The 19,599-nt window shown below is 35.7% G+C and overlaps 1 protein-coding gene across 10 annotated transcripts in view; it reads left to right on the top strand.

Annotated features, from left to right (window-relative positions):
• The window catches only part of BPTF (bromodomain PHD finger transcription factor), a 57,048-nt gene that overhangs the window by 25,706 nt on the left and 11,743 nt on the right, over nt 1-19,599 (top strand). For 5 of the 10 annotated variants that reach the window (XM_032199979.1, XM_032199975.1, XM_032199972.1 and 2 more), the window contains 18 exons: nt 1,208-1,563; nt 1,837-1,968; nt 2,566-2,695; nt 3,460-3,595; nt 4,725-4,940; nt 5,236-7,663; nt 8,618-8,742; nt 8,999-9,127; nt 9,411-9,561; nt 10,342-10,384; nt 11,815-12,067; nt 12,503-12,664; nt 13,618-13,766; nt 14,187-14,310; nt 14,817-15,040; nt 16,384-16,606; nt 16,841-17,724; nt 18,494-18,576. In XM_032199979.1, the coding sequence (XP_032055870.1) occupies nt 1,208-1,563; nt 1,837-1,968; nt 2,566-2,695; nt 3,460-3,595; nt 4,725-4,940; nt 5,236-7,663; nt 8,618-8,742; nt 8,999-9,127; nt 9,411-9,561; nt 10,342-10,384; nt 11,815-12,067; nt 12,503-12,664; nt 13,618-13,766; nt 14,187-14,310; nt 14,817-15,040; nt 16,384-16,606; nt 16,841-17,724; nt 18,494-18,576 (5,948 nt within the window). The remainder of the gene's footprint in view (nt 1-1,207; nt 1,564-1,836; nt 1,969-2,565; nt 2,696-3,459; nt 3,596-4,724; nt 4,941-5,235; nt 7,664-8,617; nt 8,743-8,998; nt 9,128-9,410; nt 9,562-10,341; nt 10,385-11,814; nt 12,068-12,502; nt 12,665-13,617; nt 13,767-14,186; nt 14,311-14,816; nt 15,041-16,383; nt 16,607-16,840; nt 17,725-18,493; nt 18,577-19,599) is intronic. The other 5 variants (XM_032199974.1, XM_032199973.1, XM_032199980.1 and 2 more) reach the window with 5 other exon arrangements.

Genomic DNA, 19,599 nt, shown 5'->3' with positions numbered 1-19,599 from the left:
TACTTAAGGAAAATCCAAAGCAGTAGTAGAAGTGTAACAGAAAACCAATCATCGTTGTTTTTTGTTTTGTTTTTTTAATAAAAAAGTATTTAAACTTTTTAAAAGTGATTTTGGCAGACTGTAAAGGTCATTAAAAAAAAAAAGTCAAAATAATAAATCAGCAAATGCTTAAAGTGTTGTATCAGAAGCTTTTTTCCCCTTTTCGTTTGTTCTTGCATTCTAAATCTGTACGATGATACACCAGTGACCAATGTGCATACTCTCCTTTAATACACCGGTCATAAGTTAGGGAATTGTTTACTATATAGCCAGCAGTAAGTTATATATGTTTTTTCCCACTTTTGTCTTCAGGTCTTTCAGAACTGATGTGCCAAAAATGTAACTTACTAGTGTTGTGTATTTGATTATTGTTTGAATACCTGGGTAATAGCCAAGTTTCCAGTTCACCACAAGTCTGTACTGGCAGATTATGTTGATTTAAAAACAATCATTGCAAAATTGTAGCACTTCTGGATGCAAACTAAAGTAAAAGCTCTCAGATGACTGTCATTTGGTATAAATCTTTAGTGTGGCTGTAGGTTTGTGTTATGAGATAGCTCAGTTTCTCCAGAAATGGAATATTTGAATGTTAAGCATTAGCTGCACTTATTTGTTGTCATTGTTTGGTGTATTAATTTTATTTTTGTTAGCTGGTTATCATTATAAGTTAACGCAATTGTGTTTGTGAGCCTATCTGATCACAAACATCTCTGATTTGGAACTCCTTTATGAGTAGCTAGAGCAGTGGTGTTATCCATGCCATGTTTTCAAATTCGGAAATACTTGTTGGCTTAGCTAGGTGTAGGAATTCTGTGACTTACCCAGGAGGTGTTTCACAGACACTTTTAGTTTACTTCAGTTTAGTGAGGCTATTTTCCCAAAGCCATCTCCCTCAATAGACGTAATTCTGAGCAGCCAAACAGGTTCCTGTTTGACCTCCTGAAGAGCCTCGGTGGCTTTTTTTGTAATTGTTGAAGTTGATCTTCATAGTTCTATATGCAATCTGTGATGAAGTACTTATATTTAACACATTGGTTAAAAGTTATATGCTTCTGCAAACTAATGCAAGATATTTTTATGAACTTTACATATAGGCAGTTGAAACCTTATACTGTGAGTAATCAAACAATGATTTTTAAAGGTCCCAAATGTTTTCTTCTTTAACAAGGTTCTGGTGGTCAACTCTCAAGGTGAAGTCTCCCGAATGAATGCAAAGAAGGAAATTGTGATGAAAGGAAATATCAACAACTATTTCAAATTAGGGCAAGAGGGGAAGTATCGTGTTTATCATAATCAGTATGCCACGAATTCATTTGCATTGAACAAGCACCAGCACAGGGAGGACCATGACAAGAGACGACATCTCTCGCATAAATTCTGTCTGACTCCAGCTGGAGAGTTCAAATGGAATGGGTCTGTACATGGGTCCAAAGTTCTTACCATATCCACTTTGAGGCTAACTATTATCCAGCTAGAAAACAATATCCCGGCATCATTCCTTCACCCTAACTGGGCTTCCCACAGGTAAATTAATAAATGAAAAAATATGTTCTCTTGTATTTTTGCTAATAGCATTAACGAGCAGTGGTCTTTGCTTTTTGAAATTGGTGGTTTCCAAGCGCCATGCTTCAGTAGATTAAAATATAATGTGTTTGTGTGCTGTGATGAACGACTAAAAGAATTGCACATATGAGTGAAGTATTAGAATATAGGAGATTTTATCCCATTAAATCTCATTAACATAGTATGCTATATTAGTACATGTATATATTTCAGGTTATCTTTTTTCCAATTTAGGTCTAACTGGATTAAGGCTGTTCAGATGTGCAGCAAACCTAGAGAATTTGCACTAGCTCTGGCTATATTGGAATGCGCAATTAAACCAGTTGTCATGCTGCCGATCTGGCGGGAATCCTTGGGACACACTAGGTAAAAAATTATGAAAATATTTTTTTATATATACGTATATCTCATATACATTATACATATATATATTTTGAGTATGAGAACTTCACTGTTTTACAGTTACTAGTTTTTCTATACCTGTATGAATAACATTCAATTTCAGTCTGTTGTATTCAGCACTTAAAAATAGTGGTTTTTCTCAAGCAGAAAAACTGAAAATACATGCAAAGATTTCAGTAGTGTCCCTGCTGCTGCAAAGCAAGTTTGTTTTCTTTCTGAGCTAGTCTCCAAGTGGTAGCACTTTGGAAGACTAGAAAAACAACTTTCAACACACTGAGTTTGGTAGAGTCTGTCTTTCGTTTTTCATTGCTCTGTAAAAGAATAAATTAACTTTTTGATGTAGATACGGTTGCAGGCAGCTGTCTGCCTTATCAAAATAGCCAAAAAAAGTAGTGTTCACATTGCAATTAATGCATATAAGCTGATACTAGACTTACCTCTTAACTTCAGATATTCGAAAATATTCAAGGAGGAGTGTTTACTGTTGTTTGACTTCTTATATTTGTTTACAAGATCCTGTGCTTAAATATATTTAAAAGTACTTACATCTGTGTTTATTAGATTACGCAGAATGACAGCAATAGAAAGAGAAGAAAAAGAAAAAGTGAAAAAAAAAGAGAGAAAACAAGAAGAAGAAGAAACAATGCAGCAAGCTACATGGGTGAAATACACATTCCCTGTCAAACATCAGGTAAGGTTTTATTTTGCATGAAGACCAAACTGTCAATTTCTTATTTTTTTTCAATTTTCTTGGACTTACATAAATGTCAATTAGTGCATTACTCCCTGTCATTGGAGTAGGAACCATGCCCACATACTAAAGCACACAGTCTTGGCCTGAGCAAAGTTTGAGATTCATTGCTGTCTTAGCTACACTTCCTGATTTGGCAGATGATTATCTGCAAAATGCACTCCTTGCTAATGGAAGAGTTTTAGATGGATATTGGAATCTTGTCTATGTGTCTGTTTCCAGCACTTCCCTCCTCACCCTGCCCCCCAAACCAGCTACCTTTACTTCAGAAGGTTATATAAATAGAAATCCATTTATATGGTAAACATATCTTCTACAGGAGATGGTAAATACTTTTGTTGTAGTGGTTCTTCGCTCTAAATTTATTGGTGTAATAAACATACCGGTTGATTCAAAAAGTTATATAATCTTTCAGCTTTCAGATAAATATCTGCTTACTGTTAAATGAAGAAAATATGATTTTGCTGTTGCTGTGGTAGAATTGGCAGATTATTGGCAGATACATATTGAAATATGATATATGATACATAATGATACATGATATGATAAATAATGTAGATAGCATATTGACAAACTTCAGTTTGCTTGAGAAAGTAAGAAAATTAGAAGGTTAAAAACCCAAATATATTTGCTGTTTTTAAATTAATGCATAAATTAACAGCAAATAGCACCATTAAAACTAATGTTTTAAAAATGTTTAACAGGTTTGGAAACAGAAAGGAGAGGAGTATAGAGTAACAGGATATGGTGGTTGGAGTTGGATCAGTAAAACACATGTCCATAGGTTTATGCCCAAGCTACCTGGAAATACCAATGCAAATTACAGAAAATTGCTACCAAGTAAGTGTCTGCATCACTTAGAATCTTTTAAATTACTAACATACTACCGTTTGTTGCTTTTGTAGTTAATTACATGTGTGTAATGTTTCTTGTGTAGACTTTGTTCCAGGTAGTGTTCCAGAGAAGCTTTCATGGATCTCTACTCATTATTGTCAGTATAGTTGGTTCAGTTGTCAGAGACAGTTTTTTAGCTACATAAAAATGTTTCACTTAGGAAGTTGTGTGTAATATTGTACACCTTTAGATTTATGTAAATTAGATAAATATGTAGATAATCACATGCAAAAAATACCTAAAACATTGGTGCACATATTCATCTCTTTTTCTACATTGACATAATACTATTAATCAATTTTGTCTGTACATAAGTGTTGTAAGGGGGGAAAAATGATTTTTTCTAGCAAGTTCAAAACATCTTATTTCTTTTAAAATAAAACCTTGGGATCAATAAGTGTGTTGCACAGTTAACTTCTAGAATGCATCCTGAACTGCTGAAGTCTTACTTGTAATTCTTGAGTTTCCTTTTATGTTTCAGAAAATGGTGGTCCTCGTTACGTTATATATCAAAACTTCTTTTATCACATGCTGAAGTAAAACTTCCCATGTAGTTTCTAAATGGGTCAAACACAAAATAGATGCTGCTGCTTTTTGTGTTACCTGTGTGATTGTTAAATTAGATTTAATTTTCTTTCTCGGTTGAAGTTAATGGACACTGCAGTGCTAAGCATCAAATCGCTTGAATGCTAGTATTCATTCTCAGTTTATCTGTAGAAATCAAAATTATTGAAAACTATTTGTGAATTTTCAGCATATGAATGAATGCTTTTATTAGGCTGTTTTTTTCAGAAAGTGATATTTAATTTCCTGGAAAAGTTGTTTCAGAAAATCTGAACATGAATTCCTGAAACAATAGTGGAAACAAAGTATTTTATCCCTGGTGGGCTTTTAGGTATTTTTTATTCAGTATTGCAGTAAGCTTAATCTGTGATGTTACAATTATATACTGCACTGTATTTCTGAATTTCAGTAATGTGCAAATTATTTAAGTGGGAAACCAAAATACATTAAAATGTAGCAGGTGATTGTTTTTTTCTGAATAACTGAAACCATGTAATTAATCTGTTAATAGCAAAAAATGAAGATGAAAAATGCAACTTGGATAAACGAAAAGGTTCAATGAGGGTAAAAGCAGAGAAAGATAGAACAAAGGATTCTCATGATCTGCAAGCAAAGGAGAAAGCAGATGCTTCAGAAACCTTGGAGAAAGTCAAAGAAGAAAAGTCAGGTGAAGAAAAAGTAGAAACTGATACAAATTCTGAAAACTCAGATCATGCAAAAGACAAAGGTGATATACATAAATTGTTTCAAAACTAGTTATTCATTGCAACACTGTATGCGTAAAAGCGTATGACCTCATAAATAACTATTAAAAAACTGTGTAACAGATTTTGTCCAGACATCTAAAATGTCTCAATTAAGTGATAATTATCCCTTGTAGAAATATCTAGAGCGTTCATTCCCATTTCTTGAAATGTATTAATGTGCTAAAAGGTGCATTTAATTCTTAGTACTTAATGTAAGAACATGCTTTTGGTACTCATTGTTAGGGGAGTTTACTGATTTGGAATTATTCTTCACAGTGGAAAAAGAAATTGATGGTGAAAATGATAAAGTCATCAAGGAAGAACCTATGGATATCGATGATGTGAAAATTGAATCCCCGCTAAAAGATGAGGATACTCATTGTAAGCTTGATATAATCAATGTCAGCGAAGGTTTTCATTTAAGGACTTGCTACAAAAGGAAAGTAAAATCATCAAAATTAGATGGACTACTTGAGAGGCGAATAAAACAGTTTACACTGGAAGAAAAACAACGTCTAGAAAGGATGAAACTGGAGGCTAGTGCTAAAAATGGAGGCATTCAATCTATAAGTCCCCAGAAAAAAATAGATGAGCTACAAATGAGAAAAGTAAAAGAAGGAAGCCAATTTGACATGTCTTCCCAAAATCAAACCTATCTTTCTGATAAAATCCAAACTGAAGATACAAGACAGGACAGCTTGCCAGTCAGCAGCATCTCTTGTACAAAAACTGGTGAGCTAGATGAGCCTTCTTTGCCTTCAACAAATAGGCTATCAAAAAGAGAAGGGCAGCTACTGGATGAGGACTCACCTCAGTCCTCTGAAGGTGAGTCCTCTGTTCAGAATGATAGCAAAGAGAACAACTCCAAACCTGAGACTGCTGATAAATGTCAAGGACAAGAGGCTCTTAAAGAGTGTGAGACTTCCTTTGTGGATGGCTTGAAACAAACAAATGCAGATGGTAAAGTCAAATGGGATGTTCTGGAAACAAATGAAAGACCTTTGAAACAAAAACTACCTATTGCCAGAGTATCTCCGGGTGAATGTGAAAACTCAGAGCCAGTGATAACTGAAAGCAGCTGTAGAAAAGATGCTCTGGCCATTTTAGAAAAAACAGACTCAGGAGGGGATTCTGAACAGCAGAGCAAAGATCCAGAAAACAATTGTATGATAAAAAGCCATTATGAACCAACATCCTTACAAGAAGGTGAAATAGGGGAAAACGTTACTCCAAGAAAGACTGAAAGTAAATCTGAAAATAAGATCAGATTTCACCAAAAATTGGTGAGTAAAGATTTAGAATCACTTAAGACAGAACTGAATTCTGAAAGAAACCTTGAAGGTCAAACTCTGGAACATGCAGATAGGACAGAAGTTGATGAGGAACTACTGAGCTCTAAGTTAACAGAGGCTAATGGTCAAAAGAAAGGTCAAGAACTGAAAGTGGAGGCAAGTGCCATAAACAAATACCTTGATCAAACAAATCTAAATTATGTTACTGACAAAAAGAATAATAAAGATGATGTAACTGAGATGGACTTAGAAAAAGATAAATCTGCACTCCAAATGAATGGAAAAGACAGTGATGCTAAAGTACTATCAAATGATGAATGCTTAATTAAAGATACCTGTGAAGCTACAGCAGGAGATGATACTGAACCAAAAATTAATAATATTAATAAATCAATTCAAGAGCATGAAATAAAAGCATTGCCGTTTAGGGAATCTTCGATAAAACCATTCATGAATGGTGATATCACGACAGAGGACACAATTAACAAAAATACTATGGACCCAAAGTCATCTCTGCAGAATTCACCTGAGTTTGAAGCTGGAGACAGTCTTCAGCCATCAGATGAAGTTCTGAAGTATGTGCAGAAAACTGAAGAAAAACAGCTTTCTCCTCAAAGAGCTGCCTTTATTGGTGCTGCTTCCACACCAACAAATACTTTATGTAAAGAAAATAACTTGAGTAGTGAAACAGAATCTATGGAAACTGAACTTAGTGAGGAGAAGAAAGTTGCTCCATCGCCTGTAACGTCATGTGAGGAATCTAGTTTGAGTAGTGACTTTGCTGATCAGAACGGTCTACAGGCATACAAAGTGGAAAATGTTAATGGAGAGAATAAAACAAAAACTGTTATTACTGAGGTGACCACCACAACATCAACTGTTTCTACAGAATCCAAGACTGTCTTTAAAGTTGCAGAGACCCTGGCATCTAACGATGAGAAAACAACAGTAGTATCATCTACAGAAAATTGTGCCATATCCACTGTAACTACCACCACCACTGTAACTAAGCTTACCACTCCAGCTACAAACAGTAATGTTGATGTCATTTCTGTACAAGAGCACAGTAAAACAGTGATTACAACAACAGTAACTGACTCGCTGACCACCCCAGAAGGCACATTGGTGACTTCCATGACTGTCAGCAAAGAGTATTCTACAAAAGACAAAGTGAAGTTAATGAAATTTGCAAGACCCAAAAAAACTCGTTCTGGAACTGCCTTGCCATCTTACAGAAAATTTGTAACCAAAAGCAGTAAAAAAAGCATATTTGTTTTACCTAATGATGACTTAAAAAAGCTGGCCAGAAGAGGAGGAATCAGAGAAGTTCCCTATTTCAATTATAATGCAAAACCTGCCTTGGATATCTGGCCATATCCATCCCCAAGACCAACTTTTGGGATCACTTGGAGGTATGTACTTAGTTATGTTCAATTTTTTGGCTTTGAAAGAAGTTCTTGAGCAGCCCTGTTCCACAAAAATAAACATAGTTAAATTATAGTTTAGGAAAGCCAGCACTAATAGAGAATCCTTATCTGGTTTTGGCACCAGAAACTTCTGTTGGGAAGATTTTTACAAGGACAAGTTCAGTTTGTTGATAGTGTAGGTAAAGTCATACAGAAATCTACGGGCCAGTTAAGTTGTGTACCAGAACAGTGAGGTATCTGTGGCACTCCATTTTTCAGGTTTGCTTCCCATTTTATTCTAGAAAATGTCATATATCCAAGCCACACAGCAGACTATAAAACATTGTTACTGTAATACTCTTCTAGTATCAAACAGTTATTTCATTGTGCCCTTTGAAGCTATGAGAAGAAAGCGGCAGAAAATTTCCAGTTCATAAACTCTCATAGCAGTGAGTGGAAGTGGAGCGTTGTTTTACCTGCGTCCATCAAGCTGACGGAGTATTTTAAAGAATACTGTTTCCACTGAATCTTCAAATAGCCATAATTAAATGGGGTTCACTTTCATTAGATTTTTTTGTTCAGACTCTGGATTGATTTGAATAAGCTTAGGTATTGATGCTCTTGTCCATAATAAATTTGGGGTTTGTGAAGTGACACAAGTTTTATATCTAGGATTGGATAACCATACTGTGTTGTTTTTTTTTTGTTGTTGTTGTTCAAACCCTTTACCTGCCTTTTAATTCTGAACTTCCTTCTTAGAATTTTCAAAGAGCACTTTTCCTTGAGTTATAAAATCAAAACCTCTTGCATGGTTGGCTAGAGTGGAGCTGTTATAAATTTTGCTATTATTTTTTAAAAAATGTATATATTGTTCAGTAAAGGTAGAACAGAAGACCTGTCTCATTGGTTTGGTTAGGTTTATTAAACACATTTTTACTTTAATTAATGCTCTGTTGTTAGATACCGACTTCAAACAGTGAAATCATTGGCTGGAGTGAGCCTTATGTTGCGGTTACTGTGGGCATGTCTCAAATGGGATGATATGGCTGCAAAAGCTCCACCTGGGGGAGGAACTACACGTACAGGTATCTTTTCTTTGAATTTCTGTGTTTCCTAATGTAACAGCTCTTGCTGTTAATTTTGATTATTACTTTCATTCCAAGCCTTTCTGTAAAGGTTTGATGTTAGCTATGGCACTTGATAGATCTATAGGTAGAGATTTTAATAGCAAACAGTTTGCACTGTAGTTGTTCTTTCTTTACCTTGAGTGTATTGGATTGATAGGAGATTCAGCTTTTATTTGTTTTCTGCTATTAACGTGTTAGGACTAATCTTTTGTAGAAACATCTGAAACGGAAATTACAACAACGGAAATAATCAAGCGAAGAGATGTTGGCCCATATGGAATCCGGTCAGAGTACTGTATAAGAAAAATTATTTGTCCCATTGGTGTGCCAGAAGCTCCAAAAGGTACCTTTGTTTATACATTTTTCACCTCCCCATAAGCTCCTACAGAAATTAAGGTAACTGGACCTTTATGTTAATTCAGATGATCATAGGAGCAAATATAGCTTGACATGAACTATTCATTCTCCTGTGTAAAGCAAATGATGCATGTAACAAACTGACTTGATCTCTCTGAAGCTGGAAGGCATTTCTGTTTCTAAAATGAGACAGATACTAAATCTTGGTTTACGCTTCAGTTTTGTTTTATGATTGAGCTTAATGTGTGTGTTTTGACTGTTCTCTAAAGAAACTCCAACACCCCAGAGGAAGGGACTGCGATCAAGTGCTCTAAGGCCAAAACGGCCAGAAACACCCAAGCAAACAGGCCCTGTTATAATTGAAAGTTGGGTGGCAGAAGAGGAATTGGAATTATGGGAGATCAGGGCGTTTGCTGAAAGGTAAACCAACTCAAACTTTTTTTTAAAAAAAAAAGCTTTTATTTTTGTGTGTATGTTAGATAAAAGTTCCCACTAGATAGCACAAACTAGATGAGCTTTTACAGGTTGTAGCTGAGTGTTGCATTTTTTTCTGTGCCTTTTGTTATGTTAGTTAGGTTAAAGTTGTAAAACAATTATTTGCTAATACTAAAACTGAATTTATGCAGGTATATTAGATTTGTTAGAGCTATTTTTTATTAATTATTCCAGTCTTATGAAGTAATCAGTGTTGTATTGCTAAAAGGCTATTATTATAAAGCATGGAAAGAAGGGTTTTAGGCTACTTTACGCGTGACTTCAAACAGTGTGTGTTTAAATACTTCTATAATACAAATAAAATTGTATAGAAGTATTTTGAGTAGAGGTGAATTCAGTCTGAGGATATTCAAGTCAATAAAGTATTTTCAGTATTTCATACTTAAGTGTTGAAACAACTTTGAGTCCCTTGAGAAGAATTGTTTTAAATTAATGGTGACATATAGATCATATTTTCAGTCTCAGATGTAATTATGAATTCCAGTTTTGGATAATAGCTTCTTGTAAGGTGTTGTAGTAGTTTTGCATCAGAGTATTTCAGGAATGTTGTATGCACTTTCAGTAGCTTATTTCAAAATACTTTTAAAACTGTGACCAGTTCTCAGTGATCTTCAGACATGACAGATGTTCCTAAATGAATCTAGGTCGATGGATGGATTTTATGTGATGGCTTAACTCTTCTTTTTGGTTGTGTGTCTTTGGCAGGGTGGAGAAGGAAAAGGCACAGGCAGTTGAACTACAGGCTAAGGTTAGTGAACAGAAGAAGGCAGGCGAATTCAAGGCCCAGTTGGAGGCTCAACTAAAACAGCAACGATTGGCTGCCCAGCAGGTGGGGGAGCTATTGGTAGTCCCACCTGTCTTGCACCATTTTTCAGTTTTAGAAACTCAAAGTTCTGGGAAGCCAGCTTCTCTTAGTCATCAAACAGTGCTGCTCCCCCTGTATGTGTTCATTATTATGAAACAACGTTAAGGCAAACGTTTGTTTAATAATTAGATTCCCATTTTTTTCTACCTAATACAGAACACTTTAAAAACAATAATCTATTTTTTTCCCAATTTTATAAGAAATCTGGGAAACGCTAGTCTCCAGGTAAGATCAACTGTGTTTTGTGGTTTACTAGAAAGGTGTCTTGGTACATAGCTGACTTGGGAATACAACTGAATTTATTTCCATGCTCTAATCACATTGAATCTTTTGATTTTTATCTTATCCAAAGTTGGCCAAATGAAGCCCACAAAGAATTTGTTATAAAATTCAGTTACACATATGTATATGCACATTTGCATCTGTATAACTAGAGCAGTGTTTTTTCCATCCTGCATGTTTTCATTACATCTTCCCTAACCAAATACATTACTAGTGAATGAATTTTTCCAATTCACAGTAACAACCTCAATGTACTGATAATTAATCACCAAAATTTAAATCAATATAATGTTCTTCCCTATCTTAATGTAATTAAATAGTTAGCATTGTAATAGACCTGACTGATACTGCCTCTCTGTAATGTGGCTCTCTAAATTCAAAGTACCTTTTTGACAGTCACAGCACAGAATGTTGTTGGATGAGGTGAAGGATTTTAAACCTGATTTTTTTTAAGCAAGCTACAAATTGAATTTACAGAGAATAACTTTAAAAATTATAATCTTGATGTTTCATTTGGTGAAGTAGAATGATAGCCTTTCTTTCTCCAGCTGTGGCAGGATCTCAGTACAGGCAGCTCTGAACTTGAGAGTGCCAGTAATGAACTCTGACGGTGTATCGCTTATGGAAGTACATAGAGGCTGTATGCACACTGTCAAAGCCAAGTTTAGATAAATACTTTTTGATTATTTTTTTTAACCTTTTGGATTAGTCTGTGGCTAATTAATATGTTTTCTTTAAAATGTGTATGGAAATTAACATAAACTGAGGATTTTAAAGATGCTATAAAGGAAAATTTCTGGTCGCGTACTCTAAGGAGAGTTGTGGTTCTGCAGGTCAAGGAGTCTGTGTGCTTGTCGTGCTTTGGGATATTTAAAAAGCTTACTCTTCACTCCTTTAAACCTGAACTAAAATCCTACCAGGGTCCTTTATTTTTCAGTACTGACAAGACAGCCCTTTTTTTTTTTTTTTTTTTTTTTTTTTTTTTTCAAAATCTGAAAATTCTTCATTTAATTTTTTTTTAAATTCTGTAGAAACGGCTGGAACAGCAGAAGCAGATACCTGTAGCAGGCGTGGTCCCCACAGTCACTACAGCCAGCAGTACTGCAACTACTGTCTCAACTCCACAGAAAGTTGTGGTAGGCCCTTTAACGGGCCCAGTTCCCACTGGAACAAAAGTAGTACTTACTACAAAAGTGGGTTCTCCAGCTACAGTAACATTCCAACAGAACAAGAATTTCCATCAGACTTTTGCTACTTGGGTTAAACAAGGCCAGTCTTCAACAGGTAAGTAGCTGTTCATCATGGAAAGAACGTGTAACTAGGATGAATTCCAGCACACATCATACCTTCATCCAACACCTACATCTCCAGAATATAGCATTACTGCATTTTGTGTCATCTTTGCTCTTAACTCTCTTGCTATATCAGCAGGACACTTCTGAAATAATACCTGTCTAATTTTTCTTTGTTCAGACTTGCTAGGTAGTTGTATTTCTGACCTTTCTCATGACTGACAGCTGTTTTACCAGTAATCATTGATGACGAAAGCATTCTATTCTGTAATGTACTGTTTCCTAAAAAGTCTTTACAAAAGCAAGAATGATGCATTTGAAAACACTGTAAAAATAATCCTGAAGTTTGCTGTTTCATACTTGAAAATAGTCATATTCTTGACTAATTTTTCTGCTCTAAAATTGACTGTTCTGTGTACCTCAATAGCCACTAGCACAGCTGCCACTTCAGCCACAACCATTGCCAGCACAGGGCAGACCTTCCAGATCTCAGGCAGTCCAGTAACGATGGCAGGGAAAGTGATAACTAAGCTGCCACTCCCTGCAAACAGCAAGATTGTTGCCGTCAATGTGCCATCAACTCAAGGAGGTAGGGCAAAGGGAACTGAATTGAAATGTATTCCAGCTTGCTGTTTAATTCTCCATTGACACTATTTTCCCAGTGAAGTAAACTTTGTCTTGAAGGGGGAAAAAATCATGTAAGAGCTTCTAGAGCTTGTTCCCCATGTACTGCATATTTGTGTGTCTAGGGGAAAAATGCAAGTATTTTGCCTGTAAATTATTCTACATTTCATAGTACAAAATTAGAAGCTCTATTTTTAGAATGTGGAATGAAGCATGTTTTTTTCTTTATCTACATTATATTACCAACAAAATAACTTTCAAAAAAAAAACGTGCTGCTGTTCTTAATTATTAATACCTGCATCTGCTCTTCATTGATGAGCAAGAGTTTGGTTCCAAATTAAGATCAGCATTTTCCTTTTTGACTTGGGAAGAGAGCTTCATATTTTGAGATTTTATGAATGTATATTAAGTAGAAAAGCTTGATTCTCTGTCTCCATTCTCCTTAGTGTCTGAGGAAATCATGAAGGCTACCAGTTTTATACTGAAGTTTCTTAGGTGACAGAAAAAGCAATATCAATTTTCTTTGGCACTATGAGCTTGTAGGTGAAAGGCTTAAACTGGTCTCCTCCTTTTTAAATGAATCAGTCTGTAACTTTTGCTTAATGGTTGTATAATACTAACTTTGTGGCACCATGTCATGCAAGGACTTGTTTGCAGTTACCATCAAACTGATCTTTATGAAGATTCACTCTTTCCTTAATCTTTTCTAAAATACCTGTTGCTTAACTTCAAATGTAGCTGAAAGTATAATGCTGCTTCCATTTACAATGTGACAAAGCTTCTCCCAGGAAGTGTTAGAAGATTCAAAGGTGTTCTAGAAACCTGGAGACTGGTTTCTGAATGCCTGCCTGGAGTTGTATTTACTTCTTCTGCTGGCAATTATGTTACTAATGAATTCTCAATTTTACTTTATTTAGGTGTTGTTCAAGTTCAGCAAAAGGTATTGGGCATCATTCCATCAACAACAGGTGCAAGTCAAACATTCACTTCATTCCAGCCAAGGACAGCAACTGTAACAATTAGGCCAAATACCACAGGGACTTTAGGGACAACAAGTACTTCACAAGTAAGATGTCTTTCTGATTATTTAATACAACAATTTGGAATGTGTATATTTTAAGTTAGTGGCAGATGTTATAACTAATATGTAATATAGTTACTTATGGTCACTTTTCAACATATATATATTATTATTATTATTTCAACTTTTTTTTTTGTGAAGAAAAGTAATTAGAAATAATCAGAAATAATGTTAATGGATTCTTTATCTCCAGGAGGCAAGAGGTACATCAGTTCTCTCCAATTTGAAAAATTAGTATCTTAGCTTGGTAAGCCTTAGCAGTGTGGGCATAAGTGGAAAAAATACTGCATCTACTTGCGTCTTCTCATTTCTTACTGTGTTAAAAGAAGGAAAAAAAATATTTAAAAAACCCGGGGGGATACATCCTTATAAGTTTACGTATGCTCTCCATTTTGATGTATGTAGGTAATGCAAGGGACACCACTCCGTCCTGGTATGACAGTAATACGAACACCACTTCAGCAGTCAACACTTGGAAAGACCATCATTCGAACACCTCTAGTGGTGCAACAAGGTATTCTTCCAGCCAGTAGGTTCATTTTGATATTTAAATTTCCAGTGCAAAATCCATGGTTTGTTTCATTATAAATACTTTCTGCATCATATGTCACAATGCTAAAATATCTCATTTCAATGCTTGACTTCTAACAAGTATTTATTTTTTGACTTTTAAGTATGTTGGTCGCAGGCTTTGTAAGTATTAACCATCAATATTGGGAAATGTACAGGTTAAAATTAAGTCCATTTGTTTGGAAGAAAAAAGTTTAGAACAACTTTGTATTGAGAGAACCTTTTATATTTTTTTAAAAAGCTGAAGTTCCTCGTAAGTACATTACTTGAATGAAAATAGAAACATTTTGTAGACCTTTTTCAATCATAGAAATGGTTTCTGATGGAAATTTATGTGCAAACTGGAGTGCTTGCTTTACTTGTTTGATAATACGCTATTTCAAGAAGTTGTGGTTCAGAGGTTTGCAGTGCTAATGGCTGAAATACTAGAAATGATTTTTTTTATCACAAATTACTCTCTTACAGGTCAGACACAGCAGGTGGTGACTCAGATAATCAGAGGTCAGCCTGTCTCAACAGCAGTTTCTAGTACCAGCACAGCTTCTTCCAGTTCTGGACAGAAGACAGTAACAAGTCCTGCAACACCACCTCAGCAAATACAGCCACAAACCACATCGCAGCCCCCTCGACCTCAGCAGGGACAAGTGAAACTTACTATGGCCCAACTCACACAACTAACACAAGGACAGGTAAAATATTTTAGATCCTTTGGGCATGAAAATGTGCTAATGCTTGCAATACATTTTCTCAGGTCTCTTGATTTCAGCAGTGAGTGTATCTGATCATAATTTTGTGTTCTTGGTTATGTTTCAGCCTTCATTTAGGATAACTGATAGCATAATTACAGACTGAAAGAAGCATATGCACAGTGTATTTTTAAATATTGTATTCCTTAGTAGTATAACTAGCATTAGGAAAAATTACCAGTATAGAAAAACATCTTTGCCTTAACAGCAGTAAGGGATGTAATTATTATTTTTATGGCCTATTTTTGAAACCTTCAGAACATAATGTTTGTTCCTTGTCTTTTGATGTCGTATGAAGATTCGGTTTTAATTTATGTTGTCCTCGGTCTCAGAAGAAAAAGTCTCTGGAGCTGGAGGAGGAAGAAGTTCTTAGAGCTTCTGCTCAGATCATGAAGTAGAAAAATTCAGGCAAAAAATAAATTTAGAATCACTCATAGGGTAAATATAGGCTTCTGTGAATTACCATAATAACTATTCTTTAAAAATATTTATAGAACATACATCTTTGTAGTGTATTGGCCTGCTTGTGGTCAGTTTAGATTTTTCTGTGTACAAGAGTCGGAGAGTTCACTTCCATTCTCTAAGACTTGGAAGAATTTCTTTAGGGACCTCATTCTGTTCTATGGAATCACAATGTATAAATAAGCACCTAGGTGTGGTGATACCCTGCCTTCTCTATTTCAACTGAGAGCACTGTCCTGAGACAGACCATACATAACTTCTTAAAATCATCGTAATGATTAAATTTTATTTGATCTTTATGAAAGCCTAGCTATTTCTGTATACACTAGTGATATCTGGAAAGCTGGTATCAGCTTAAGCAACAGAAATTTATAACACATTGCAAACAGAATAGTCAGTCATGAAAGCTCACAGTTGGGCTGGATCTGACAGGCACTGAGGAAACCTTTGCACTGCAGAGAATTTTTACATAAAATGGTTGGGATTCTTGAGGAAGTGATTAATGTCTAAGATTATCCATGCTCTGCTTTGTTTTTAAATTCTAGGAACAAAGATTTTCCATTTTAGCTGCTTTCTGGCTAGGATTCTTGTATTTGGGTGAAAATATTTGTTACTATCCCCAGCCCAGTAATCTGTTGATAGAACTGTTGGAAGAATATTTTACTATTTCATGATCTTGGATGCTGCTTTTGGGTCTTAGGAAAATATTATGCAGTAACTTTTTTTGTAAAAGTAATGACCTCTGAAATCCTAATTCTTGTGATTTTGAGGAAGATCTTGCTAAGAATTGTATCACTAATACATCAATATTAACTTTTTTTCAGGGTGGCAGTCAAGGATTAACTGTGGTAATTCAGGGACAAGGTCAAACTACTGGTCAATTACAATTAATCCCTCAGGGTGTGACTGTAATACCTGGTCCAGGACAACAGCTTATGCAAGCAGCTATGCCAAATGGTACAATTCAGAGATTTCTTTTCACCCCACTACCAGCAGCTGCTACTACAGCTAGCACAACCACAACAACAGTTTCCACTTCAACCTCAGGTAAGCATTGTTCTATTCAGCAGAAAAAAAGACTTCCATTTAGGTTATACTGGACTTTTTGTGCAGTTGGAGAAGGTATCTTATAAAACTAAATTTGTTAGAAACATTACAAGGCAATAAATAATTTGCTCTTTCTGCATAGAGCTATACAGTAATTTTAAAGTGTTCACCTTTAGTAAGTCTCATAGACTTGTCATTTGAAGTGAGTGAAATTTTTGTTTTAATCCTGAACAGCTACAGAACAGAAACAAGCTCCACAGACACAGCCAACATCAGTGCTGCCATCAGTTCAGCCACAGCCTCAGAGTCAGCAGCAAGCCCAGCCTCAAGCGCAGAATCAGAGCGCTCAGCCTGTGACCCCAGCCCAGCCTCAGGCAGCACAGCCACCACTTCAGCCTGAAACTCAGACCCAGCCTGAATCTCAAACTCCAGCATCTGTTGACTCTCCAGTCACGCCTGAAGCACAATCGTCTAAATCTCCAGTTCAGTCGCCAGCACAGACCCAGGCTCAAGGGCAATCTCCAGCGCAAGTCCCGAGTCAGCCGCAGACTGCAATCCTTCCACAAGGCCAGTCCCAAGGCCAGCCTCAGCAACCAGCTCAGGTGCAGACTCCAACCCAACAACAGATTCAGATGCAGCCCCATGCTCCCATACAAATTCAAGCTCAGCTGCAGCAATCACAACCTCAGGTTCAGACTTCAGTCTCAACCCTTCCAACTACTCAAAGTTTAAATCAGGTTCCTGTGCAATCCCCAACTCGTCCTCAGCTGCAACTTCAGCAGCCTCCAACAAAAGTTATTACAGTGCCTCAGCTTCAGCAACAAGTCCAAGTTCTCTCTCAGCTTCAGTCACATGTTGTGGCTCAGATACAAGCCCAACAAGGCAGTGTGCCCCAGCAGATCAAGCTTCAGTTACCTATTCAGATTCAACAAACTAGCCCAGTACAGGCTCACCAGATTCAGAATGTGGTAACAGTACAAGCAGCTAGTGTTCAGGAGCAGCTGCAGAGAGTTCAGCAGCTCAGAGAGCAGCAACAGAAGAAAAAGCAGCAACAGATAGAAATTAAACGTGAGCACACCCTTCAGGCTTCTAATCAAAGTGACATTATCCAGAAACAGGTAAAGTTAACAGAAGGAAATTAAAACTTAATTAATGAAAGAAATCTAATTTTAAATGCCTGTTCTTGTTACCGATGTTAATACATTTGATAGGCAGTTAATTTGATTCTTTCAAAGTTAGTGCACGATTGGTTTTGGCAATTTAATTAAATATTCTAAGTTAATTCAGCACATCAAGTCAGTTGTATGATGTTTGCAGTCTTCTGACACCTTGATTCAACTTATCACTAGCTGCTGGGACAATATATATTTATTCTCAGTTCAGGAAAGATAGGTTATAGACAAGAGAGGTGATGTCCAGAACACAAGTACAGTACTTTTGTTGCCTGCTATAGGGAACTGAGGTTTCAAAGAGGTATCTGAAATGTAATGCTGTTGGATGGCTGCGGGGCTTTAAAAACAAACAAAAACCAACATATATGTGTGTGTGTATATATAATAGATTCTTACCTTAAAAAAAAAAAGTCACTGAAGAATATTGTCAACTTACATTTAGTCCCTAGGTTTAAACTCTGCATAAGGAAAATATCCTACTCTAGGGGTGGAGGTGGTGTTAATTTTTAATTTCATTTTTAAAACTTTCAAATTTCAAATAATTGCTTTAAGCAAGTACTGCCCTGATAAAATTCATTTCATGTTGTCACTTACTGAAATAAATAATACTTCAATTTTTTCCTTATCTCAGGAAATGTCCTGGTTTTCCCAGTAGTATTGTGAAATACTGGCCAAAATTTTCACATTTTGTTTTGGATTCTCTATCATCCTACAGGTGGTTATGAAACAGAATGCTGTCATAGAACACTTGAAACAAAAGAAGACCCTGACTCCAGCTGAGAGAGAAGAAAATCAGAGGTGAATATGCATCATGGTGCAACTTTAGATGTGGAAGTTTTTCATTTAGAACATCATTTAACAGTGTATAATAAGATACTGATTTGTAAAAACTTCCTTGAAGAGACTTCGCTGTGTAAAAGTTGGTTAAAGTAACACTTGAAAGTAGTTGGTGAGAGCTGTAACTCAAAAGGATGTTCTTAACTTTAAATAATTTAATCCTCTATATTCTCAATTTCACTTTAATTATATGTTTTTAAAGTTTAGTGTTGCGTGCTTGTGTCTGAAGCTGACTGAAATTTTTAAATTCAAGGTAAAAACCATCCTTAAAGATCATGGAATGGAGAATGAACCATTCTGTTGCAGAAAATCCTGGTTTTTGTCTGTCCTTTAATGTGGTAGTTTATTTCCATTTTTGTCCCTTGGCATTACTGTGTCTCATTTTAATTCTGTACATCTCACATCCCACTCTGCAGAAGGAATTGAAGAGTTAGAAGATAGTACTAATCAACAAGCTAAGAGATTTCACACCTGAAGCTGCTAAACACAAAATTGAAGTGTTTGCCAATAGTCTTAAGGTTATTTTGACATTGCCTTGCTCTTGTAGTTGTTTCAGTTGGATAACTGCAAGTGTGTGTTGTCAGCTATTAAGAAAACAGTAGCATTTTTATAAAATTCTGATCATCAAATCAAAGTGCAAGCTTAGTTGATTGCAACAGTACCACTGAGTGCTGCTTGCTTCACAATTTCATAAAAAGGTAAAAAAAGTGTTGTCATATACTCTTCATTTAATGGTGTCAGATAGCCAAGTTGATATTTTGACTTGGATTTCTGTCAGTCTTTAAAAAAAAAAAAAAAAAAAAAAAAAAAGTGCTAACTAACTTGGTCCGTTATACAGTTGTCTTTCCTCCTCACTGAATTTTTCTCTTCCAGAAATTTACTTTTGGTATCTTACTCTTTTTTTCTAGTTTTCTAGCAAGTTTAAAATAGAACAGAAAGGGAAATCAAAGCACTTTCATCTTCTTGAAATATAAAGCAAAAGTG

The sequence above is a fragment of the Aythya fuligula genome, chromosome 18 (assembly GCF_009819795.1).
Source record: "Aythya fuligula isolate bAytFul2 chromosome 18, bAytFul2.pri, whole genome shotgun sequence".
NCBI classification, from domain to species: Eukaryota; Metazoa; Chordata; class Aves; order Anseriformes; family Anatidae; genus Aythya; species Aythya fuligula.
This window is presented reverse-complemented; position numbering and strand designations above follow the sequence as displayed.